Source organism: Lytechinus variegatus, chromosome 3, assembly GCF_018143015.1.
Source record: "Lytechinus variegatus isolate NC3 chromosome 3, Lvar_3.0, whole genome shotgun sequence".
Lineage (NCBI taxonomy): Eukaryota > Metazoa > Echinodermata > Echinoidea > Temnopleuroida > Toxopneustidae > Lytechinus > Lytechinus variegatus.
In genome coordinates, this window is record NC_054742.1 from 5038471 (window position 1) to 5061820 (window position 23350).

General features: G+C 35.6%; 1 protein-coding gene across 2 annotated transcripts in view; it reads left to right on the plus strand.

Moving 5' to 3' along the window:
• Positions 1-23350, plus strand: part of LOC121410051 (TGF-beta receptor type-2-like) — a 50225-nt gene that overhangs the window by 10025 nt on the left and 16850 nt on the right. For both annotated transcript variants that reach the window (XM_041601890.1, XM_041601891.1), the window contains 3 exons: positions 17950-18200; positions 20078-20249; positions 21759-22597. In XM_041601890.1, the coding sequence (XP_041457824.1) occupies positions 17950-18200; positions 20078-20249; positions 21759-22597 (1262 nt within the window). The remainder of the gene's footprint in view (positions 1-17949; positions 18201-20077; positions 20250-21758; positions 22598-23350) is intronic.

The following is a 23350-nucleotide window of genomic DNA, read 5'->3' on the forward strand; positions in this document are numbered from 1 at the left end:
GACCTGGTAACGTCTTTCAAACTATCGGTCACATGCGTAAATATTCACATTTGATTGATCCACGTCTGCAAGAACTAAATCACTCACCCACCCACATACACACCCACTCATCCTCACACAGACACACACACACGCACTTGGTTCTGAATATTGTAATATATTGTCAAACGTCTTACTACAATACCCCTCCTTTTTTATCTCTCTCCTCCCATGAACGACCTTTTTCTTTCTCTATGCTCCCTCTCTCTCTCCACACACACACACACTTTTTTTTTTTTAAAAAACAAGTGCACACCTAGCTACCAATAGTGCATAAAGCATTTCCATTTATTTGAAAGCAGGATAAAAGAGCATTGTAGATGAAATGCCTTGCTCATGGGCATAGATGCCGCGGCCGAGGATCGAACCCCGGACTTTCAATGTATAGCCAGTATAGCCAGGCGCATTAGACCACTCGGCCACGGCACACACACCCTCGCACGCACACACGCACACACACCCAAACACACGCACACACACTCTCTCTCTCTCCTTTCATAACAACTGATCTGTCTTGAAGTCAAATTAAGATTTTTTTCAGATTAGTAACTTGTACATAATGGACTCAAATCTGCCGATCAAGCTCACATAACTGAAAGGCCAAATGACAATGAACTTCAAGCCACCATCAAGGCTATACCAATTATCGTGTTTGTTGCTGCAGAGGTATACTAAAAAAAAGATGGACCGAGATGCCGGGGTGAACATATTGAATCTTTCTTACCACGCGAGATTCACACTATCTACTATTCCACTTTGTTATATAATTACTTAAGAACGATTTGATTTATTTTCTAACCATTTGAATGATAAAATTGTAGGTCCGCTTTAAAGAAATATTGTTCAAGTTGTTTCCTACCTCCTTGTTACATTTGAGTATATTGTCAACTTTTTAGATATTCAATGTTCGCCTGTTTGTATATTTTTCATTTTCCTGCTTCTTCTTATCATATTCACATTTCTTTTTTTTTCCTGTTATATTTTTTCTTCTTCGCATTTCATTCCTTGTTCTTTTTGTATTTATCCATGCTGATCATTGCCCTTTCGTTCCAAATAATTAACGTACAGTATATCTTGTTATGTATTTACATTCGCCTGTTCATGCTGTTAGTATTTAATTGAATGTGTAATTGTGTATCTAATTGTGCCATTTTCATTATTGTCAATAATCCAACTTTAATGGTTGCGATGAATTAATAAATAAATCTATATCATATCTTTGCTGATATTTGCTTGACTTTAAATCGGGACTTAATTTAGCGCTTTTTGCCAGAGGTAGAGTTTTCACTTAGTGATAATATTACCTCACATTTCCTCTACCTCCTGCATCAAGACTTTAAATCATACTATTCTCTCATGTCTACAGCCATCCATACAGGGTAAATGAATTCTCTTCAGACCCCCCCCCCCTCGCCCCCTTCGATAGCAATACAAAAATTGTATTGGAAATTTTCGTGTAGACCCTTTTCGGGGCTTCTCATTTTCTGAACAAACAAGAAAATGCCCCCTTTTCGAAAATCCTAGATCCATCCCTAAAAAACTAGTTACAAGCTCAATGAATAACGACCACTTTTTAGTCTCAAAGACTTGTCTCTTTGTCTATCTCTGCCACTCTCTCTCTCTCCCACCCTAATCTCTCACTCTGTCTCAATCTCATTTTAAATACACAACGATGTAAATGGGTTATTAATGTTTTTAATAACGCATTAATGTCCTGTTACTGATTCCTTCGTTATTTTACTACAAAAATGGAAAATGATAGCTTAGGTCGCTTGAGCCCACATCCCTCATCAAATAGAAAAGAAAAAATATCACTGATCCAAGTAATCAGCATTATGCTAGAACGCTTACTCTGTAACCATGGTAACAGTATCAGCAGGGTACAACAGCTGAAAATACTTCTCAAATAATCAGTGAATCTCGGCACTGTAGACATGCCCATAATGTAGGATATCATGTTATTTTTTTATTTTGGAAGTGATATTGAATTTGTCTTCCCGGTAGGGAGATCTTCTTGTTATGTTCATTATTCTTCATGTATTTCTTTGATTTCCACATCTCGTACAGCTGTCTTCTGTGACAGCATGGTGTCACCTCTTTATTGCCGTGTGATACTAGGACACAGGACGGAGAAATATAATGGCATATACGTAGTTCTTTTGTGGTTCTTTTTCTACTATCAGTCGAGAACTTTTCATAGTGTATCTACCAAGTAGACACGATAAAAAAAACTAAAAAATAATAACAATACAATATGATTATTATTTTAGATGTATTTTGTAATATACTATATAGATGGTAATCTTTATAGTTAAGGAATCAGGGAAGGGTACACATGAATCTGCTCATCATTCACCATGACTCTTATCAAATTTAATTCTATTCAAAGTATCATGAATGTAGGTAGTGAAAAAACCAAGCCATCGAAACAATCAAGAATATTTGGAGCAACTTTCTATTCTTGTCATGAGATATGGATTCCCTATCATTGGATCTCATCACATCACCTATATAGTACTATACTATCATAATAATCATCAGAGCAAATAAAAAGTCGAAATTTCACTGAATTATTATTTTTAACATTTTCATTTCCCAATACTCTCCATGGATATTTTGTATTTTATTTTGTTTGATAGTCATTCATTAGCCTAGGGACCGATGGCCTCAAAATTGATGAAAAGTTGTTTGTCAGGTTTTTTTTTTCATCCGAAGTTAAGTGACATATTTGGTTACTTTACATTAAATTTGAGTGGCGTGTTGCCAAGTTTACAAAAGTGATAACCTCTTCATCGTATATTAGCTGCAAGAAAAACTGTTCATGAGAGTCCAATTGTATGTTTTTCCCCCCAAAAAATCACTTTTTAGCTGGGAGTTTTGTTTTCTACCATTTAGAGTAATTTCCTTGATGCAAAAAAAACACATATAAATTTTCAGGAATATGGTTACATATTAAAATGTTATATTATGGAAATGAAAATGGTTTAAAGATGTGCTACCAACCCAAGCCCCAAAATATCCATCGATAATTCACTTTCATTCTATCAATATACTGTCGGTAAGGCATTCCAGTATTCTAACGAGATGCTCTATGGCGTTATTTCGTGGTGATATTATTTTTAATTGTCGCTTTCATATATTTGTCCAATGGAATAGATAAGTTGTATAATCTATATCATATTAGATTGAATGTCAAGTAATGAACTCAGATTGATATCATATAAGGTATTAAAGGGGGAATTCACCATGACTGAAAGGTGGTTTTCATTCACAAACAAAACATGTTTGTGAAGATTTGTGTTATCAATCAAAGATTAGCAGAGTTATGGATATTTTTTTTCAGTTTTGATTTTGTGACTCCAAATGTGAGAAGCTTTCTTATTGTGATAAAAATAAACAAATTTTTTCAGACAATTGAAGACTATTTTTCTTGAGCATTCATTATATAATTAGACACACACTTCCTTTCATACCCTTCTACAAGTAAAATATATTCAGTGATCATAAACCATTAAAAATGAAAATTTATGGAATTCGTAAAATTATAATGTGCTATATGAGACAGCTTCTTGTATGACGTCACAAATTCAAATCTTTAAGAATTTTTTAGTACGATGAATGTCAAAAGGAAAATAGAAGACCCTAATAACAAGTTTCAAAGTGACCTTGTTATCATTTGTTTTTTTTTATCAGTCCTGCATGGGGATTACATTTTGTTCATAACTTTGAGATTTTTTTTCTTTCTTTTAATGAAAAAGGACATCCAAAGGTTTTTGTTGCTGCCTTCCGAGCAATGAATCACACTAGTCACGTGACTCAGGCATGTTCATTAAGAGAATGTCCGGTTATGTCTGAGATAGTGATGTAATTTCCTAAGTGCTTACAATAACACTAAGGCCTACCCTTGGTGGTGTTCAATGCATCACCTTGTTTTCTTAACAGTTATTCTAACACTATAATATTGATATTTAATAATAGACTTAAATGGGTACACTCTCGATGGAAATTGGTATGCGTCGAAAAAAAAAACACAGCCCACCCCCCCCCAAAAAAAAGCGATACACCTAAAGTTTCATCAAAATTTGACCAAAAAATAACGAAATTATGAAATGTGGAAATTAATGCCATGAAATGGGTTTCGTAATTTCCAGAGCCAGCTTTCGGAAAGCGATCCACCTCCTCCCTGTCATGAAAATTTGAAGTCTGTTTTTTTTTGCATAGTTTCGCAAAATGGACGTTAAAAAACCCCATCAAATCCGTCCATTTCAACCTTAAAATGCCCAAAAAAAATTTCCTTTGTGATACACTCTAATGGTGAAAGGAAAAAAATGCTTCATATGCTTTAATTGATTTTACTTGCAGATTGTAGACAGAAGAAACATGTCTTACTACAGATTTACCAGCCATTTATAAGAGGAAATATGTTTTTGTAAAAGTAATTTAGCTAACTGTGGTCCGATAACATGAGCATTTCATTAATTAAATACAAGGGCAAAAAAGCATGTTCCATTACTTGAAATATGATAGAAAACTATTTGACGGAGTGCATGTGGCCGCAATATAGTGATATAGATTTCTGAACTATCTAATCATTTTTTGTATGTTGAAAATAAGTAGAAGTTTGTCAAATGTCGATTTTGAAATTGTCAATTTGTAAGGTATTTCACACGTTGAAACTGTAATTACACGATATTTAGCCAAATTTGATATGATTTCGTCGTTTTTAATGCTTAATATTCGGATACTCAGACATGAAACAAGAAGTATTCTAAATCATTCATTTTCAACAGAAATCAGCTTTCCTTTAAAGGTCCGGGGGCGGAATCCGCCCCTTTTACATTTTTCACGATAAATCCGCGGCGCGAATTTTTTAAACCGCGCCTCTAGCTGACTTTTTACTTTCAAATCTAGCAAAACTTTTGAGACCAAATTTGCGATGCTCGGGTACGTGGTTACGTAATTACGCAACATCATGTAAGTGCATGTCAGACTCAAAACTGCTCGAAAACGTGAATTCATGTACAAATCCTATGCAAATTGTGTATTAAGCCAAAATTCGTAAATGTATCATTATATCTTCTTTTACTAATAAAGCTTAACTTATTTTGTCTTGTTTATTATCAGAATTAAGTCTTCAACAATTTCCATCTAAAAAAACAATTAAAAAAGTGAAAAAAAAACCCCACAGCAAATACATAAGAAGCTTTGCAATTTTGGGGCCGTCTAATAGTTGATTAGAGCAATTTTTTATTTAATGCATAAATTAGTTTATTAAATAAAACATCTTATTATTCCCCCAAAATAGGCTTGTAGATTTTATCGCACACTATCACCGTGCAAATTTTCGCGGCACTCGCGCGATCGAAGGCCGAAATGTCGGGGGGGGGGGTGGAATCCACCCCCCCCCCTCGCTGTGAGATAGGTCCAAATAACCCTGCTCTTTTAAAATTCAAAATGAGTTGCAGTAGTGTGGTCATATTAAATGTGATATACCTCAGCACCATAGATAACATTTTTTGTACAAACTATGCTCATATTGAATCTTTTAGTATTATAAAAGTAAATAAGAACTTCGGAAATGTGCACGGAAGAGTGAGCTTACACCTGTATTTCGTTTCACCTTGATCTTTGTCATATGATAGGAAATTATCTCTCTCTCTCCCCTCTCTTTCTTTCTCTCTCTCTTTCTGTATCATATCTCTCTCTAAGCCTAAAAGCCCATGATTCCTACCATAATGCATGTCGTGCAAATAAACCGGCGAATAAATAAAATAGGACATGTTTTTATGAGGTCTATAACTTCATCATTCATGATCATTGTCACTCTAATTATTGTTTTGTCTAAATAGGCAAAAGTGAAACGTCAGGTTTACATATGTATATTCCGGACAATAGCTTCATGATTACATGCTTCTAAACGTTAAGATCTCATGTTATGGGCAGATTATGACTGATTCGTGTCGAGCCCCACTTATCGACAGGGACTTAGAAATGTTCTTACTAAACCTTTAGAAGCCGCTATCCCCAGCATGATTTTACAAGAATAACGGTTTAATAATGCTGTGCGTGCGCGTGTGAAGGTGAGTGTGGGCGGGTGTGTTTGTGTGCAAGATTTACTTCAGGTCTTTTCTGTAAACTGTCCAAATAATGATCTGGTAAAAAGCCTTTCCTCTGAAGCTCTCACTCTCTTGAATCCATGATTAAGAAAAGCACAAGAGAAACATTAATTAGTCTCAAACCATGCACATGTGACGTAGATACGGTCACTATAAAAATTAATCTAGCAAATTTTTTCTGAAAGTATGTACAAGAGAGACGACAGAAGATGGAGAGAAGGCGAAAGGGAGTAGGAGAGGGAGAGAAAGTGAGGAATAAATATAAGAGACGGATGGGGGGGGTGGTAGAATGATTGTCTATGAACAAGCTTAAGTCTCATTCACATCCGTGGTTAGATGATTCTTAGTTAGAAATATGAGAAATTAAGTCGATAGAAAACCGCAGGATTTATTGCACATCTTCTCTTCTCATTGTTTTATTTTTATAAGAGACTTCTATCTAGACCATCATTCTCAACGTTGCGGGGGAAGGGGTGGGTCCTAATGTCAATGGCAGACTAATCAATTGCCATGGTAACCTAAAATCCAGCCTGTAGAATCCATTGAGACCGTCAATATTGATTAAACTTTACATGTCACTCGTCTGTATGTAAAGTGCTCTGTGCGTATACGACTATGAACTCTCTGGATCTCGATTCATTCTTCTTTATATCAATAACATGATAATATTTTTATGAAAAACCATTATATCAGCCAATCATGTGCCATAAATCTAATATCTGTTATCGTTGATATGTTATTATTATATGATTTATGAAAAGGAACCCCGGTCCGCGAGATCGAGCGCGTCTTTCGGAAACCGGCACAGTAGTACTATCCACTGATGGATTTTGCAGTAAAAATTTTCTTTCTGGTACAAAAATAATCCAAATAAATCTCTATATTTTCATTGACGTCCGTTTAGAGAAGGTTTGATGGGTCAGATGTAGGGATCAAGCATCGCGATGTTTCGGTTTCCGGTTTAGTTTAAATAGGAAAGAGTTCCTCACGCAATACGTGCAAACTGAAGACAAGTTATCCCTTGACCTTGGAGCTGTCATTGAGTTCAATTCAACTATGAAATAAGCTCACCTGTATGATCCCTAAACACTGATATTCATTTCATATCAATCCTCTGCCAAGGCAATATTTTCTTAATTTTAAAGTTTTAGTGGAACTTTATTGCCTTAAGAAATAAATTTCCACTCTTTAGCTGTGAATTAGTTCCAACATTTCGACCATTTATATACACATTCATCGCCTTTGCCTCCTAAGGGCCAACCAGGGGTGATGAAGCACCCCAAGATTTACCCCCTGGAATTCCTGTAGGTGTGTAGCATTAGAGAAATGTGTGAAAAATGACCAACATTTTGTGTTGAAACCTTTGATTTTTTTTTTTGCTTGTCCATTTTTTTAAAAAACAAAACGACCTGCATTTCATAGTGAACCATTTTTTTTTTTTGGGGGGGAACTGCCTTGAATTTGAAATGAAAACCTTTTATTTATTGTCAAATTCATTTCAGCATCCTCGCCAAAAAATCGTTACCAGGAACCTGACCGTCTTCTAATCGATAGAATTGTCGAATAGTTTGTTGATAACATAAGCAATTATTTTTCTACCACAGTATCGTAACTAGACGTGAGAAAGCAGAGAACTATTTATGTAATTTGTGTCTTAGACCCCTGATTATGTTTCCTATTATATTTTCTATGTTCTGTGCGTTTCTTATAAAAATGCGCTTTCTTAGTATTATCAAGATTATTATTATTACATTAGTAAAGTCCGTTTATATTCAAAGATTTTTCTCCGGGGGGGGGGGGGTGGAGTTGCAAGACAAACACTACCAACCAGAATGGTGTCGCATTATCATATCTTGCCTTTAACAGTTTTGGATTTTATTATTCTAACTCGAGGGGATGGAGCATCACCATATATCCCCCGATTATAATATTCATTTTTTTTATCCAGCTTGTACTTTTGCTTGAGCGACAACAGTGTAAAAAAAGTATAACAAGTCTTGATTTCTGCAAAGCTAAGCGAAACGATTTCCATGTATTATTTTTGACAAGAGGAATGGGAACAAAATAAATCGTAAATTATAGAGTGAAATTGAATTTGTCGCAGATGACAGCGCTGGTAACTTGTTTATTATTTAGATGCAAGGATATTTCTCCCCACGCTATTCAGGTTTATCTCCCGAGGGTACAAAACGTGCTCTCCTCTTCGCCGAGATGTTTTGCTGTCATATCACTTATATTTCTAATGTTTTATAATGTTGGATACATCCCATCCTTAAGCATGCCAAGTCAACACTTTATCGCTCCCCGGATTTTGTTTTAATGCAAAACATGCCATTTAATTTATCAACAAACAAGACTAATTATAATAGAATAATCACGGATCTAAATTATTATCTAGAAAGTCAGCAATGAAATTAGTCTTCAAATCATTTGTGGTTTGCAAATTGCAATTGTATGATAGGCCTATGATAAGAACAAATTTTAAAATAAATAAATCACGAAATATACATGTCGGCTAATATACAACCACCTTGTATTTTATTTTCGAATATGAAAGAAGTATCAAATCGAAAAGGAGATACTTAATATATAGTCCGAAATCTCTAACTGAATATGCCCTGAAAGTCAGTATCGCAAAAAAGATCATCGACACAGAGACCTCTATTTCATTGGGATCAAAGAGGGCGACTCTTTTGGGAGACCACATTATCTACTTTCGGTAGAAAAAAACGTATGACGTCATTACTTCCGTCTCTAATGATTGGTCAATGATTGATGCGTGAAGTCTATGGGAAGATAGCTAGGGTTACAAAATGTTCTTAGAAATTCTATTGAAGTAAATATGTTGCTATTCGCTTTACAAATGATTTGAATTTATTACAGATTACTGTTGTTTTTATTTGTATACATGTATAGAACATGTAGAACAAGACACGTATATTGTATCCTATATCGCACATAAAGTTTATTTACTCTCTCAGCAAAAATCTATTGATTCAAGTACTGCAATATTTAATATATAATAATGATAATATAGGGTATTATTGCGCACATATCCACCTTGTTGAAGATATTTTCAGGTCGATAACTTACTTTGTCAGTCTAGAAAACAACCGGGTTCAAAGTTTTTTTATAACTTATATTCAAGATAAACAATAACAACAATGGTTTGACAAGAAAGGAATCAAAAACCCAGAGGAAAGCGTTATCTTTCATTACGTAATTTTGTTATATAAGATCGTTTAGAAATAGTAACGGTTAACCGTAATCGGAGTACATACAAAGTACGAATTCCAATTATTATGAAGTCAAGGGAACAAATTGGGGTGATAAAAAGTCTTGCATATTGTACTTCAAAATCTGCAACACTCTATATTCTCCATAACCCTTTATTTTAATTGAAAAGAAAAATTCAAATTTTAGTCGTCTTGGATTATACAAATATAAATATCCTCTTATTTTCTTTGTTTTGGCTATGTAACAATTGGCAATGCTACATTTCATATATGATAAAAATTGTACGTAAATTCACTCAGATCATAGAGGAAGTCCATCCATGCACTGATATAACTAGATGTATGATCCTCACTTGCTGTGTATATTGTTCCATTTAAACAATAAATTACACAGGTGACGAAATGTATGATGTATGTAAAGAAGTGAGTTTTTATTGACTTTATCTTTTTATCAGTTACAATTCATTAATAAGTCAAGATTATTTTTTCATACCGAGATTATGACCACACTTGCGCAATTATTGTGAACAAGACGCCGCCCACAATAAAAGAAAAAAGTTTATGTACCAAACTGAACATTGGTATAAATGGGACAATAATTATGGCAAGTGGGGCTATGATGGAAGGGTTCCTCCATGGATGAAAGGTGTTGTGGCTCAGTGGATACGTCTTAAGGTCCAGGGTTTCAAATCCAATCGCAGCATTCGCGTTCGTTGGCAAAGCATTTATCTAGGTTAAACACTCTCCATCCAGGTGTAGTTATTATAAATGTTGAAAGCACTGTACACTTGATTCTTGGAATGTTGCCCCCCATCATACTTTCTTTCCCAGTTTATTCAACATAAATTATTTAGACTGTGTCTACATAGGAAAGTAAATATACACTCACTCGCACGATACATCCGGTAATTTAAACTCTTTCCAAAAAATATCATTATATTATTTCTTTATACAATATCCCGTCGTTATTACAATAACGACCAAATTACGCAGTCTAGAGCTTCCTTTTTCGTCGATAAAGTTCCCGTTTATATAACGTTTGTAATTACAATGAGATCCTCTGAATGATTACTGAGATCAAAAACATGTATTTTGAATAATATGTTTTCAGAGGTTATTACGCTTTGCAATATTTCACATTTTGCGATACCATCCTGTCATAATCGTTCCACAAAATTAAACAACGCATTGTTTTGTGCTTGATTTAATTTTTGTCATAAATTAAAGGTTTAAGGTTGACGAACTACACATTGCTTTTCGAGGTCCGACCCCCATTTTATCTTTATTTTTTCACATCAAGCTATTAAGCACTCATGTATTAATCCTTCCAAGCCATCAAGGCGGAGACCTACTCCAGAGAATCTCGCAAGACTGGGTGTTTCGTTAGAGTCTGTTGACTGGTCACCTATTTATAACAATAATGATGTAAACATATGCTTCAATAACTTTCTGAATATTTTTATTAGTGAATTAGATAAGCATATTCCAAAAGTAAAAGATAGACAAACTAACTACAAAAAATCACCAAGACTTCCTTGGATATCTAAAGCACTTTTGCGTTCAATCAACAGAAAAAATAATTTATATTATAATTCCAAACTTAAAGGCAGCACTCTTCAGGCAAAAACTAAATACACCACATATAAGAATACTTTAACCAAAACAATACGTTTGGCAAAGAAAAGATATTTTACTGATCAAATAATTCTGTATAAACACGACATTCAAAATACATGGAAAGTTCTTAAACAAGCTATGAATTTATCCAATAACAAGTCCGATATAACTGAAATAAGGTCTAACGGTGATATTATTGGAGATCCTGATGATATAGCTAATATTTTTAATGACTATTTTTCATCTATAGGAACTAACCTAGCCAGAGACATCCCCCCTTCAACAAAACACTTTTATGATTACCTAGGTACACCTAATTCTAGTTCAATATTTTTCACTCCCGTAGTTAAAAAAGATATTACTGATATTGTATCTAATTTGAATAATAAAAAAGTCCTGGTTATGATGATGTCAATAACTTTATTTTAAAAGGTATAATATCTGAAATTGTCGATCCTTTGACATATATTTTTAACCTTTCTCTAACCTCCGGTCAAGTCCCTGATCGCATGAAAATTGCCAAGGTCATTCCATTATACAAAAGGGTGACAAGTTAAGTGTCAGTAATTATCGCCCAATTTCTTTATTATCATCCTTGTCAAAAATTTTAGAAAAAGTGGTTTATAGCAAAACAATTGATTTTTTAAAATCTCACAATATTTTTTCTAACTTTCAGTTTGGATTTAGAGAAAAACACAACACAGAACATGCATTACTGAATTTCGTTGATAAAGTGGCTCACGCTTTTGATAATTGCTCACATCTAGTCGGCATTTTTCTGGACTTCTCCAAGGCCTTCGACACCATTAACCATGATATCTTATTACATAAACTTTCTCATTATGGTGTGCGCGGGAAGGCCTTGGAGTGGTTCAGAAGCTACTTATCCGACAGACGTCAATTTGTATCTTTGAATGGTCATGCATCCAATATGCAGTACATTAATTGTGGAGTCCCGCAAGGCAGTCTGTTAGGCCCTTTATTATTTATTATTTATATTAATGACTTTTGTAAATCATCTGATATCCTTTCGTTCATTCTTTTTGCAGACGATTCTAATATATTTTATTCCCATAAAAATCCATATACCTTAGTAAATACTGTTAATAATGAACTTTTAAAAGTCACACAATGATAAGATCCAACAAATTGTCTCTTAATTTACTTAAAACTAAATATATGCTATTTAGCAATTCCATTGATACACTTCCCATGGACATTGTTTTAGACGAAACTAATTTAGAAAGTGTCACATTCATTAAATTTCTCGGTGTTACCGTTGATAATAAGCTTTCCTGGAAATACCACATAGATTGTATATGTAAGATTATTTCGCGAAATATTGGCATTATCAATAAACTGAAATATCATTTTTCGTCGTCATCACTTTTAATGCTATATTCTTCCCTGATCTTGCCTTACTTGAGTTATGGGATACTTGCCTGGGGCAGCACCCATCAAACCATTTTAGATAGACTGTTATTACAGCAAAAGAAGTCCCTTCGTGTTATTCATAATTCAGCTTTTCGTTCACACACTGACCCACTATTTTTTTATAGCAAATTGCTGAAGATAAGCGACCTATATTTATTTCATTTAGGACTATTTATGTTTAATTTTGACAAAAACACACTTCCGCGTGTATTTGATTCTATGTTTCCTCTTAATCGTTCTTTTCATAATTACCCTACTCGGCAATCTGACGAATTTCATTTACCCCGTTTTAGAACTTTATTAGCAAAGAGTACATTTATGTTCGATGGCCCTAGATTTTGGAACTCCCTCGACAATAACATAAAAAACAGCCCTTCCATATATTCTTTTAAAAGAAAACTTAAAAACGTTTTACTTAAATCCTACCGAGGTCTTCAGTTCTAATTCCCGCTCGTTATCATCTCCTCTCAGACTTAAAGTTATTTTTGTTAGTCTATCATTTTGTTTTATCCTCTCTTTTCGGTCGAAATTTGTCCTGATTCTATTTTACGTTTATTTCTCCTTTTGTCGTCCTGTTTTTTGTTTTTTTTTCTATTATTTTTTCGTTTTGTCTTGTTCTGTGAGTTATCCTGTTCTTTTTAATCTATTCAGTAAATCTCCGTAGGCAAATAGCAACCATTGCGTCTCTCTCTCTCCCTCTCTCCTCTATTCTCTTTCTTTAGGGGGATTCACATTATACAAGCTATGCTTTTTAGTGAATCCCCCATTTCTACAGATACTTTTTTTTCTATCCTAACTATATATTATTTGTCTATAAAATATTTTGTATTATATTTTTATATGTTAGTTATGATTATTATTAATGTATTGTAAATATTTGTTATAATCTATGAAAATGATTTGTATCAATATTTGTTATTTCTGTTGGAAATAAAACTGAATCTGAATCTGAATCTATTATGCCCTTAGAGCATTATATTACTGACATACAGATGTGATGAGCTTAGGGGGCCTACGTGTTGCTTTTAAATTAATATCTATATACTCGATTGCATATTTATAGTTCCCAATCCACTAATTGCGGTAAAACAAGCCTTGGTTCCATGATTGTATGATTTTTTTCTGAAAAGGCTGGTTCGTGTTTCGTATATCATTATTGTCTTGGAAATATATTGTTTCTATTTTTAACGGAAATTGTTTACTTCTCTTGACCCTCCATTAGTTTTATATTTCTTTGATGGTAACACTTAAATCTCATAAAACCTTATTATTGAGTATTGACGTCAGTATACGATTTATTTCTCATTACACTTTGGGCGTTATCATCCCTCATTCTTTTCCAAATGTCATTCATTTTTGCAGACATGCAGATCGATTGTGCTCATAAACCTGAAAAGGGGTTTAAATGATCGGATTCCTTGTATAAATTATTTGAATAAATGGATAAATAACTAAAATAATCTGATAAATACACGAATTAGTGTTTCTTAATTATCACATTCCATGTTTATCCAGAGATGTATCATGTTTCTGTTGATGTCTGTGATATTCCCAGGCTTTAATTTGATTGGCCCCTTTTATTGGCCATTAACAAGGTTTCAACAAATGGAAGTATCCAATCAAGCTGTTACAATCCACAGTTGGTTTACCAAACATTGTCTGTCCTTTACAAACAGGTGTTATATGATCACAGGAGAGGGGCGGGGGTATCAATTTTGTCATTTCAGATAATGAATGACTCATTATACATTTCTGCATCAGGGGCCCGTTGCAGAAAGAGTTGCAATCAATCGTAACTCTCAAAATCAGGCGTAACTTGATTTTCAACCAATCAGCAGCGCGCATTTGGGACTTGTGTTTGATTTTTTGACTTTGCGTTTAACTCTTTCTGCAACGGGCCCCAGATCTATATATCAAATAATATTTTGTATTTCCTGCTAACATGTCCAGCGTGTGTGTGGGTGTGTGGGTGTGTAGTATATATTCCGAATAAAACACACACAAAAATGGTGTTTGTATGTGAATGAGGGTATGTGGGACGCTAACGTTGTTTTTGTGGGAGGGAGTTTGTTTGTGTGAGGTAGCCGTTAGATGCGGGACTGAAGGTGGCGTATATGTGTTGGTGTTCGTATGTGTGAGGGTTCATGGGTTCGGATTCAAGCTTGTATGGAGGGCCCGGCAAGACACATGGAAGTCCATGGTTCGATCCATGACCACGGTACTTTTACCCGTTAATCTACCGTTCTCTTTTATTACATTGTCATATATGGAAATGCTACCAGCATTCTTAGTAACAATGTGTGTGACTGTGCATATGAAGAAATATATTTCAAAAATTTCTGGGAAGGATTTTGGAAGGTTGATGTGTGAGCAACTGGGTCTTAATGGTAACAAATCGTGTATTATGACGAAATAGACATTTGTTTGTTTATTGGATTAACATTATATTTTGTCATGTTTTATTCATAATATTCATTTCTAATTTGTTTCATTATCAACCGTGTTAAGCGTTGTGGCCCAATGGATTAGTCTTTTGACTTTGAAACAGGGGGTTGTGGGTTCGAATCCCAGCCAAGGCATGGTTTTCTTCAGCAAGAAATCTATCCACATTGTGCTGCACTCAATCCAGGTGAGGTGAATGGGTACCCGATAAGAAGAAATTCCTTGAATGCTTATTGAGCGCTATATATAGGCAGCCCAGCTATATACAGCCTCGGTAATAACAGTAGCAGGGCCCACTGGGAGAACAGTCTTCAGAATTGAAGTGGCTTAATCCCCCGGTAAAAATACCTATATTATCATCATCATTATTATTATAACCTTTATTAATGAATTAATTCTGTTGGCATACAGAACAGGGACAGAGGAACCGGGGGAGGGGGGCAGGGGAGGCAAGGGCTGCCCCATCCCCCCAAAAATCCCATTAAAAATGTCTTTTTTTTTCAAAATGAAATACCCTTTTTTAAGTAAAACATAATACATTTTAGGTTAGAAAATTACAAAATTTTTGGCTCGCGCTTCGCGTTCGCATCAATTATTGTGTAGGATATGGTACTCGTCCTGTTCATGGTTACGAAAATGCATAGAATGTCCAGTTTTCAGGTTGAAGTATCATACATTTTTGCTCATCTTTCGTGCTCGAATCAATTATTGTTTATTAAGGTACTCATTCTGTTCCTGGGCCCCGTTGCATACAATTTTTTGCCTGACAAAACTCATCGGCTGTTTTTACTTTAGTTTTTGCCCTGAGTTAAAGTCAGTGGCATAAATCAGACTAACCTTAGTTTTCAGTTTTTACCAGAGTTTTCTCAGGTAAAAAGTTTTATTCAACAGGCCTCTGGTTACAAACAGTGCTTAATATCACGTTTTCAGGTGAGAAAATCATTTTTTTTTCTTGCTCGCATGAATGATTGTCAGTTTAGTAAGTTACTCACCCTGCATGCCCTGTTCATACAGAAATGATCAGAATGTCCAATTTTCAGGGTGGAATACCACATACTTTTGGCTAGTGATTTGCGCTCGCACCAATTATTTTGAGACAGTCTGTTCCTGGTTTGATAAAATACCTAGAATGTCCAGTTTTCTGGTGAGAATATCATACATTTTCAGCTCGCGATTCTCGCTCGCATTATTCGATTGGTGAGATAACTTATTCGTATCCTATTCATGAGTCACTACATGCAGTCTTTAAAGATTCCTTTTCTGGTCAGTATATTAAAAATTTCAGCACGCGCTTCGCGGTCTTGTTAATTCTTTGATTAGATTCACATCCTTTTTTCATGATTACAAAAACTCCTCGGAATGTTTACTTTTCATGTCTTATTACTTAAAAATTTGAGCTCGTGATTCGCGCTCGCAACATCTCGCAAGGATGCCATTTTAATGAGGTCCACAATTGACCAAGAAGCGAGTTTTACAACTTCAGATTTGAAAATTTTTCCATATCGCAGGGCCCGCTGGAAGAGCAGTCTTATGATTGAAGTGGCTACCCTGGGTTAATAAAACGTTATTATTATTATTATTACCGCTCACTCGCGAAAAAAATAAACCTAAATATATGTCTTGTCAATCAGAAATCACTTCCCCAAAACTTTGCTCAACCTAATTACTCTAAAACACACAACTTCTTTACACAGACGATAATCTCATGGTAAAAATATCCGTTTGCACCAAAATGCCCTGTTTGGATTTGCACCTTCCCCAAAACAAAAATACGTTCCGCCGCCCCTGATACAAAACAAGTAATGCGCCAAATGATCAGGTGTTATCGCTCTATTCAATAGAAGAATAAACTTATCAAAACCCGGCATGGCAGTGATAAGTCGAACTACATTGATATATATTTAATGAAGGCAAGCGGACATCCGTCTAATTTTGAATAGCTGAAACCTCCGATAACTTCGATTGTCCTTTTGTGCACTTTTACTCTTATCTCGAACACGAAATTCGTGGATTATATAAAGTGGTAGAACCATATTAACCTGCCATTGAACTACACAGAAATCCTTTTTATAAGGATCCTATAATAAGTGATGCAGATATCCCTTTTACACTTGATTTCTAAATAGTGAATAACTGGAATGTTATGAGTAGATGGGATAGTACTGTCACGTTGTTCTACATGGTTTGTTTCTATATCCGGATATCTAATGGAAGTAATTGTTTTCCTTGTACTTGTCGTTATCCATTGGCCCATATATTGTTGAACATGTGTTTCATCTTATTCATTGTGTAATAAAATGTAAATATACAATACACGAACAGCTCAACAATTTCACAATCTTGATTGCAAGTAAGGGTTAGAGTTGAATGCCAACACCCTGGTAATGATCTGTATTAGATCACGGATCTGTTTTAATAACATGCATTCGAATTTTATGGCAACGAAATTGAATATGCCTGCAAGATCAGGGGCCGCAGAACGGGGGGGGGGGGGGGGCTGGGTGTGCTTCAGCCCCCTCCCCACTTGTTCCCTCCCCTCTTCCTCTCCCTCTCTCTCTCTCTCTTTCTCTTTCTCTTTCCATTTCCCTTTCTCTTTCCACGATGACCCCATTAGTTCGGTTAATTTAATTCTTGCAAATAATGGTAAAAAATTAATGCGACGAACTTTTCATGATATGAAAAATAGATTGCTTGTTTTGCCATTATTTCAATAGATCTATTTTGAGTTCAATGGCGACACTTTTTTTGTCTGTACTCCTTTAGCATGTTTAGATGGTTGGAGTCTTATTTATTCTTTTCACTGAAAAGGATAAAAGTCAGAACGTAATAAAACAATCTTGTTACTTCAACCATTGTCCACCAGGATCATCAATAACATTATAATGATGAACATAATAATCATAACGATAATTGATAAATAAAATATAATATTGTATTAATGACGTCATATCATTGTGAAGTCATATGGTGAAGATTAGCGTGTGAGAACGATAGCGCAGTGTTGTTCCATTGACAAATAACAACTGGAAAATGTTTTTTAAATATATGTTTGTATTCCTTTACAGTTGCGTTCATGGTTACGATCTCTCCTGCAGTAACTTTCCAATGTCTCGACTGCAATGAAGTCCAACTCGACTGCCAAGGCGATTTCTGCGTTCCCATCGAATGCACAACGTCAACACTCTGTACAGGATATTGTTTGGTTGCTACATTCCAGACTACCAATGGATCTGACCCTTTGAATCCAAACACCATTGGAATGTTTTCTTGCATCAATGATACCAATCCTGACATAGTGGGAAAGAAACATTGTCAGGTAGAAAGTTATGATTGTGTATTATCAATTTAGTTGAAACTATTTTTTATGAGGATGTCACATTTGTTTTTTTTTAAGATGGCAACCACACACTACTGAATCAGACAACGGATCTTGGCGTCGAAGTCCATACAAGCAGTGGCGTAGCTACGGGGGGGCCTGGGGGGGCACGTGCCCCCCTGAGATTTGGCGTGCCCCCCCAGGTGCCCCCCCAGAAAAAATTGGCAGAGCAAAAAAAAAGAAAAGAAAAAAAGGAGAAAGAAAAAGGAAAAGAAGAAGAAAGACAGAAGAAAAAAAGAAGAGGAAAATAAGAGGAGGAAGACGACTGAATTAAATAATGTGAGGGGAAGACTTGCAATTCAAAAAAAAATCTTTTCATGTTTTCATCTTTTCATTACTATATAAAATTTTTGCTGGCGCTTTGCGCCATAATTGCCTGTTCGATGGGATTCATATCTTGCTCCATAGGCTGATGTGGAGCAAGTTTTGAAGTCAATATGCAAAACATATTTTAGCTCGGACATCAAGCTTTCATTATTTATTTTTTTTTCATTTACAAATTTAAGTGCTCTGTAAAATGTCCGTTTTATGGTCTACATATCAGCATTTTAAGCTCACGCTGCGTGGTCACATTGTTTGGTTTGCCAAGTTCATATTGTCTACGTGTATTCCATAATGTTCCATTAAACAAATGTATTCAGAATGCCCAGATTTTAGGTCTAAATATTTAACATGCGCGATAGCGTGCATGTTCTTTATTTAAAATGTACTTAAATTATCCAGTTTTACATCAGAATATCAATAATTGTCTGCTCACGCTTCACGATCGCATTATTAATGATACCCAATTGACTATATCATATTTATGACTTACAAAATATGAATAGAGTGTCCCGCTTTTAGGTCTAAAATCTAAATTTTCTTCCTCTCGCGCTTCGCGCTCGCATCAATTGTTTAGTTACATACCTATAACATTGATTAATACAAAAAGTGCTTAGAATTACCATTTTTTTAAGGTCGGAATGTCAAAAAATTTGCTCGCGCTTCGCGCTCGCATTATTGAAATATATACCGTCTTCGTGGGTAACTGTAAGCAGTCCTTAACAGGTCCCTTTTCGATAATGCTAGAACAGTTGATAAACATTTCTGTTCGCGCTTGGGAGTACATACGAATCTTGTTCAGGATCACACATAACATTGCCCAGAAAATTAAATTTCAGGAAAAAATACATTAAAGTAAAAAAAAATCGCTCGCGCTTCGCGCTCGCACTTTTTATAAGGCTTATGAGATTATTTTATGTTTTTGTTGTTTTATAAGAATAAAACTAACAAGTGACTGATATAGGTGAAGATATAATTTCGCCCTTGTGGACACATACACACCGGAAAAATGGCCGGTGCCCCCCCCCCTGAAAAAGCAAGGACCCCCCAGTGCCCCCCCCCCGGGAAAAAAATCCTAGCTACGCCACTGCATACAAGCCTTCGAGTTCAGTTGTTACTAATAGATTCCACCCTCTACTCTTCATCACCCGTAGTGTCCTAATGTTGCTCCTTCTTCTGAACTCCGACAAGACCACCACAAAAATAGCATTGCTTCCCCCGTGTTTCTTGTGTCCTTAATCATGTTAGCGGTTTATCATGTTTATAGGATATTTGGCAGTTTCGGTGTTTGGTATCGTTCTACTCGAAAATAAGAGTAGTATTTAAACCGATTTGATCTTTATTTGGAATAAACAAACAGTCAATATTTATACCCGATTAGAGTAAAAGTTTCGATAAATAATTGCTATGTTATGCATCTTTGTAAATGCATTATCACCTTTTTATTTAGCTCTGTTCTATTAAATCACTTGAGTTTTTTTTATTCATTTCTATAGGTAGAGCTAGATGAGTATAGTTACTCATCGGAAGGATCCTATTCATGTACCTGTGATACTGATGTCTGTAACAAGGTAATATACATGTCAGAGGCCACTCTTCCTGAAGAACCTACATCACCATCCAGTGAGGCTACAACCAAAACAAGCAATTCACCAGTTAAGAATACTGGTGAGTTTCAAGATATGTTTAATCAATGTTAACATAGGGCGGTGATATACATACGCCGAAAGTGGCTGAAGCCGGAGTCGGAGGGGGCTTCACTTATGTGTAACAACTGATTTTTTTATTGCCGGACTGAAACCGCTTTGGACTGAGTCAACCTTTGGATGTAGTTTGAAGGCACCTTCACGTCGGCTGTGTATCACCATATGGTATTACCAGAAGTGGACTCAGGCCGGCTTGACCAATGAATTACAAATAGCGAACACTATTTATTACTAACGATATGCCCAAGAAAGGCAAGGACACGTTGCACAGTATCACCAGTCGCTGCTGATACTGTGATTACTTTTAGTTGCTCAACTGTATGAGAATACCATTTTAATAAAGGTTCGGATAATTCTAATTAAGAAAACGAACACTTGCATGATTGGTGAACCAAACAACACTGAACAAAGTAGAGTGTTGATTTTGAAAGTAAAATGTCAAGCTGGAAAGTCATTACAGATGTTTTATTTCAATCTATCTTAATTTTCATACTTTGTGTGTCGCTTTGTTGTGGTACGTTTATGTTTCTAGTGCGTGATTGTATGTGTCATCTAACGTCCCGACTGCTTCTAACCCTCACCTTGAGCAGTTTAAAGTTGCACTAATATTTTTTTTACTCGAGAAATACATTAAAAAAATTGGTATCATATAAAGAAAATATTTGAAATTCATCAAACAAATCAAGAACGGTGAATATTGAACGGTTCAATAACAATCAGAAAAAAAAATACAAACTGGAACATACCTTACATATCGAACGCTCCCATAGATCCTGCTCTGTGACATGTTTATGAACTAAGAAAAAAATAACAAGATGCTTGATTTCCAGCCCTTTTAACTAAGCATGTCGTGTTTTACGTATGCAACTTTTGTATTCTCTTTCCCCGTGTTTGTTTCCTAGCATTGTTTTCATAATTTTATTCAATCGTTCTCCTTGTTTCGTCAGCATCTTTAGCAGGGGCGCGGAACGGTTCTTCGAGTGGGGACTGACCATGCACAAAAATCACAATAAGATGATAGTTTTGTACACGCTTTTTGAAAAAAAGGTTGTCCCCCCCCCCGACGGTTCAGCGACCCCTATTTAGATGCAGAATTTTTACGGTAAACTAAATGTATTTAGGTCAAAAGTAGCTAGTTTCGTGGTATTGTAAATGATGGTTTCAGGCCGACACTCCAGAATGATTGATCAAGTGAGTCCATAGAAAATGAATGTGTATCCTTGAAGACATCTCAGATTAATCATTCATTATTTCTTTAAGGTTGATCTTTCTTTCAGTTAAGATAGTTACACCTATTTAACAGAAGAGATTACGATCTAAACCCAGTAGCAAATTGTGTACTACACATCAAAAACAAATATCAGGGTTTTCGTGTGATTTCAAAAGCTCGAGTGTTGTACATTTTGAATGTTAATGGTGATATTGATAAGGAATAAAAGTTATATATTAATGTATTTTTATATCCCACTAGATCCAGATAGAACAGAAGGAGATACGAAGGATCAGCTGTTGGATCGTGAGATTCTTGTCATCGTTGTATGTTCAGTTGTACCAGCAGTCCTTCTCACTATCGTAATTGCTGTTGCCGGGTACATCCACATCACTCGATACCGACAACCAATGATGGATGAACTAAATACACAGACACAGACAAGTAATACAGAGAGTACGAGTATTGATATGACAACTGATGAGAGCGAGACAAAGCGAATTGGAGAAGACAGTCCTCCAGATAGTCCACTCCATCTCAATGGAAACTACCTTCCAATTACTCTAGATGAACTCATTGGCAAGGGACGCTTTGGCGCAGTATGGCGCGCCAACTGGAAGATCAATAACGGTACAAAAGAGCGCACCGTAGCTGTCAAGGTCTTCTTCGAATACGACTCAGCATCATGGAACGTCGAAAAAGAACTTTTTACCGACCATTCAGTAATGATGCGACATGAGCACATTGTGCAATTCATCTCAGCCGAAGTTCGTCGTGTTAGCGTGACAAGTCCGACGCGTCAGTATTGGCTCATCACAAAATACTACAAGAATGGTTCCCTGCACGAATACCTGCGGCAACGTACAGTGAATTGGATCGACCTCTGTAAACTATGTGGTTCTGCAGCCCGAGGATTGGCACATCTTCATGCAGAGACGTATGGCTCGCAGGGATTACATAAGGTACCAGTTGCTCACAGAGATCTGAAAAGCACAAATATCCTGGTAAAGGATGACGGTACATGTGCTATCGCTGACTTTGGTTTGGCCATTCGACTAGATCCTCAGTCTTCAACGGATCAGCTGGCTAATAGTGGTCAAGTAGGTTCTACTCCCATTGTCTGCATGATCTCATTAATTAATGTATGTATTCCCTTGCAGCATTCTACCCTGAATTGTCTAAGGATACAATTATGTCAGTTCTTGGAGATTCTTTACCATGTAAATTATGTATACCGTTATCTAGTGATTAGGAAGAGTATTACAAACCGAGCTCATTAAAAAAATTCATACCGTATACAATATCATTCAACCATAGGCAGAAAAGGAAGTTAGATAACTATAGTCATGACCGTTTAAGCAGGCTTTCCAATACAGTTGGCTGCCTTCCATACCTTTTTGACCATGACTTTATCAAAGACAATAGACTGATGATGGAGATGAAGTATATCCCTTGACGAGATCAAGGATACTAGAGTGATCCATAGTGACATTTTGGTGTTTAGTGACATCCAATATGCGAGAGATTTTTTAAAAAGAAAGAAAGGAAAATATTAGATTTCTTACCCGTTTCTTTCTCTTATTATCGAAAGTTGTCTTTGAAATGATCCACACAAAGTATTATAGGTATAGAGGTAATTGGATGACAAATTGTAAATGACAGTTGAGACCCGAGAGGCGTCTTACTGAAAATAACTTGATCCATAATCCATTAGATATCGACCGTGTTCTAATTTCTCATTAGAGAAGTTTTGGGGGAATCATGCTAATCTAAAAAGACATCGTGGCAAACCAATGAGTTTTGATGTGAACGACATCAAGAAAGAAGATGATAATATTTTGTTCACAATTTCA